The sequence below is a fragment of the Trichinella spiralis genome, assembly GCF_000181795.1.
Source record: "Trichinella spiralis strain ISS 195 chromosome Unknown Scfld3389, whole genome shotgun sequence".
Classification (NCBI taxonomy): Eukaryota; Metazoa; Nematoda; class Enoplea; order Trichinellida; family Trichinellidae; genus Trichinella; species Trichinella spiralis.
Window position 1 is genome coordinate 1 of NW_003530328.1, and position 3,797 is coordinate 3,797.

General features: G+C 47.4%; 2 protein-coding genes across 2 annotated transcripts; both read left to right on the top strand.

Annotated features, from left to right (window-relative positions):
* Positions 1 to 39: 39 nt before the first annotated feature.
* Tsp_13230 (conserved hypothetical protein) lies at positions 40 to 1,029 on the top strand (the record flags this gene model as incomplete). The annotated part of the gene is made up of 4 exons (XM_003367950.1): positions 40 to 270; positions 636 to 686; positions 762 to 879; positions 914 to 1,029. Coding segments are annotated over 4 exons (516 nt in total), but the record flags the coding sequence as incomplete, so codon positions are not given.
* An 83-nt stretch (positions 1,030 to 1,112) lies between these two features.
* Positions 1,113 to 3,437, top strand: Tsp_13231 (conserved hypothetical protein; the record flags this gene model as incomplete). Its single annotated transcript, XM_003367951.1, has 6 exons — positions 1,113 to 1,271; positions 1,367 to 1,411; positions 1,475 to 1,975; positions 2,051 to 2,581; positions 3,054 to 3,118; positions 3,173 to 3,437. Coding segments are annotated over exons 1-6 (1,566 nt in total), but the record flags the coding sequence as incomplete, so codon positions are not given.
* Between the last annotated feature and the right edge of the window lie 360 nt (positions 3,438 to 3,797).

Here is a 3,797-nt window from a genome sequence, read left to right on the forward strand (position 1 = left end):
CGATTTTACGAAGGTAATTTTAAGCGAGGAAAATTTCAGGTCAAATGTCACCTAGGTATTGGAGAAAATGCACGGACAATTGGGAAATTGCTGCAAGATAAAATTGTCCAAATAACCAAAGCACGCGAATTGTATCAAAAAGAGAAAGAACGAATCAAAGCTCAAGAGCAGCAGCAGAAGCAGACCGAACAGCCTAAAGTGCAAGAGGAATTGACGAAGCCAAAAGTGGAAGATAACGGAAAGGTCGAACAGCAAAGCTCTTGCATGGTGGTTAGTTTCGTTTGTTTTTATTTCATACTGTGTTGTTTGTTATTTTGCAACTGATGTGTTATCTTGCATTAATTAATTAATTTGTTATCACAGACTAGTACTGTAGAAGAACATAAAAGTAATGCAGAAGAAAAGAAAATTGACCATCCAAAAAATGACGACGAACAAGTAAAACGCATTACGCTGAACTCTAACTTATTCAATGATTTTTGTTGAATTTTTTTTTTGAAGAAACTACAACAACGAGAACGCACCGAACAAGTTAAAAATTTACCACCACCACCACCAATATTGGTATAGCTGATTTGTTAAAAATGCAAATATATGTAAGAAAAAAGAGTTAGTATACGTTTTTGATTTTACAGGAAGCAGTTTCTGTTGTTAAACCACAAGCGGAAAAGCAGAGTTGTGAATCGGTATATAGTCATAGCTCACTCATTAAATTTCTTTTTCAAATTGTGACATGTATTCATTGACTACTACTATTACAGGGTTACGAAAGTGCTAAAACGATGGAAAGAGCTGACGAAGATATTAAACCGCCCGTACAACCGACAGTAGCTGTTAACGAGCCTACTACATCTGTACATGTTCTCATTATAATGAAAAGTTTACGAACGAACACTTTTGTCTTTCAGACTAGTGCTACAAATGCTACGGAAACAAAAGCTGAACTTGCACCTAACACGAATCACGAATCAACAGCAACAACAAGTGGAAAAACAACTACAGCAGAACCACAAACAATGGAAACATTGAAAACAGCAGAATCGAAGTATTATTATATTAAAATAAAAGAAAAATTTACTTACCCTGGTGATGATAATATCTTTTTTGCTTTGATGATTAGTGCCAGCAGTGATTCAAAATCTGGCGGGTTGCAAGAAGTGGTCGATGAACTGACGAAGAAAAAGTCGCAACGACACAAAAAAGACGGGTTAACTTTGAAAGTGTTGAACGTGACGCACGAAGAAGCGCAGCCTGTACGTGTGGGATATTGTGTTTGTTCTCTCTCTCTCTTTGTGATGATAATGTTGTATTGGTTCAGGTGATCAGTTGCCAGTTGGATACGCAAAACAAAAGCATAAAATTTCAGTTCGCCCCAGTCGGAGACAATCCTCAATATATTGCCGAAGCATTTGTATGAAATTTCACAACAATACAATACAATACAATACAGTTGTGCATATTGTTGAAATTGCAGGTGGGAAAGTCGTATATCAACGAAAAGCAGGCCACCATATGCAGTGGTCAGTTGGAAAAGGTGGTCGAAGTGTTGAAAGGGGATCCGGAAAGTTTGTCCGGCTTGGTGTTGAGTGACAACGACCGTAGTCCGTCGGCGACGCGTGCCGGTTCGTCAGTGAACAGTTCGTCGACAAGTGAAAAAGAAGTTGGTTGCCAAAGTGAACAAAATTTTCCTTTGCCATTAATGCAAAATATGCTGTTCATTTTCAAGCAAGTATCTTACGGCATGTTCAAGAAGCCCGAGATGAAGAAGAAGCAGTCGCTTAGCAACACGCTGGCTTTGAAAGTGATCGCCGGCGCGGCCGGCGCTTCCCATTCCAATCCAAGCACTGCCGAAGTGACCGACTCGTATCCGCCGACGTTTCCGCTCAGCGTCAGTTTGCCCGACTTCCCCGAAGCGATGCGCTGCTCGTCGACGACCACTGGCGCCAATTTATCTCGACAGTCATCCAGAACTCAGGTTCCAACTTACCACCGAGAAGGGGGAGGGGCGTGGTTGTTTTGTGTTTTCTTTTTTCACTGTTTTCCTTTTCAGAAGAGCAAGTTATTAGTCGACAACGTGGTCGAAACTGAGTCGACCAAACAGAACCCGCCGGCCGGTGCCAAGTCGAACGAAACTGCTGCCGCCGCCACTTGTTGCAGCAGTTCGACTTCCGCTTGTGGAACGTCGTCGAAAATCACTTCGGAACCGGCGGACGATGGTCATTCACAAGTGGACAATGACCAGCTGTCGACGAACAAACGGCAAGTCGAAAGCGGCGAGGCTTGTTTGCAGCCAAGGGCGACCGTCGAGTTGGCGGCGGGCGTCGGCGAGCCAGTCAAAGAGCAAGACGGGTCGGCGAGCGCAGTGCCGAAGGACAAAGCCCAGCCAGTCGAGGTGGCAACGATGGCGGCAGCGGCGGCGGGTGTGGCTGCCAGCGAGCTGTCGAAAACAGTTGCCGAAAAAGAGGACGTGACGGCGGCGCAAGGCAACGCCCACCTGAAGCAGGAACGCTCGCTGCCGACCTTGTCGACCGATCTCGTCGCCAAAACGGACAACCCGGACAGTGGTCACCGCTGGAATTCAGTCGGGCGGCCGGCGCTACCGAAGAGCAACTGCGCAACGCCAAGTCCGTGCCCACCGCGATTCACCGCAGCGCGGACGAAGTGAGACCGCCGGTCGCGGACATTGGTCAACTGGCCAAGGAACTCTGCAAGCTCATCGACTTGAAGCGAGAGCCGTCGAACGGCAGCGGGGGCGGCGGCGCCAACAACAACAACAACGCCAACACTGTTGCTGCTACAGTAGAACAAACGTCGTCATCTTCTGCTTCTGCTCCGATTGTTGTTGCTGCTGCTGCTGCTGTTGCTGGTGGTGGGAGAACTACTACTGCACGGTCCGAGCCACCGGTTGCCGCCAAGCTCGTCGACACAGCGGCCCCCAACACCACCAATCCGGCTTTAAAAGAGTCGTCCGGTGTCGCTAGAGGTCAACAACAACAAGTAGGCAACAGTGTTATTCAAATTTTTTTTCACTGGTGCTTCATTTCATTTTGTAGGAAAAAATAGAATTGGAAAGGCAAATGCTGCAAACAACCAACGCCTTGAAACAACTTCTGTCCAGGTAGAACGAATGAAAAATTCAATTCTTTTTTTCAAAAATTTGCATTTTTTCCAGACAGAAAAAAGAGATGGATCGTTTGATTGCCGACACGGTGGCCAAGCACCGTCGCGAACTGGAAGCGTTTTGCGTTCAACGAGGTTTCGGCGAAAGCGTCGCGTCGAGAACGAAGCAGCAGCAGCAGCAGCGCCCTCTGTCGTTGCGAAACGACGGCCCGGTTGCTGAATTGACGACTTCAAGCGCGACAGGAAAAATCCAGGGTGGACCGATGGACCAGAAAATGAATTTGGAACCACAACCGTCCACTAGCGCCACTGTCAACGTTTCCAAAAAAGCTTACACCGATCCGGCGATAAACAATCAACAGCAACAGCAACCAACAGTACAGCAGCAGCAGCAGGCGCCGAAAACAATGAGGGAAGTGATGAATCGTCGTTTGAAAAATTTCATGAACGACATTGGCAAAGTGTCGACGACGGTGGGTAGCAGAAGCAGGATGGCGGCCAAAGTGGCGCAGATCGGTGAAAGCCGTCTGCTTCGAGATCCAGTGGACGCCCGTCTGGTGGAGTGGCGGTCGGGCGTGGAACTGTTGCCCACTGGATCGTCGAGAAAGGTGAGCTGTCCGGGCCGTGGCTGACCATTCTCAAAGAAATTGTTACATACCACGCTTGTCGTCCAAGCG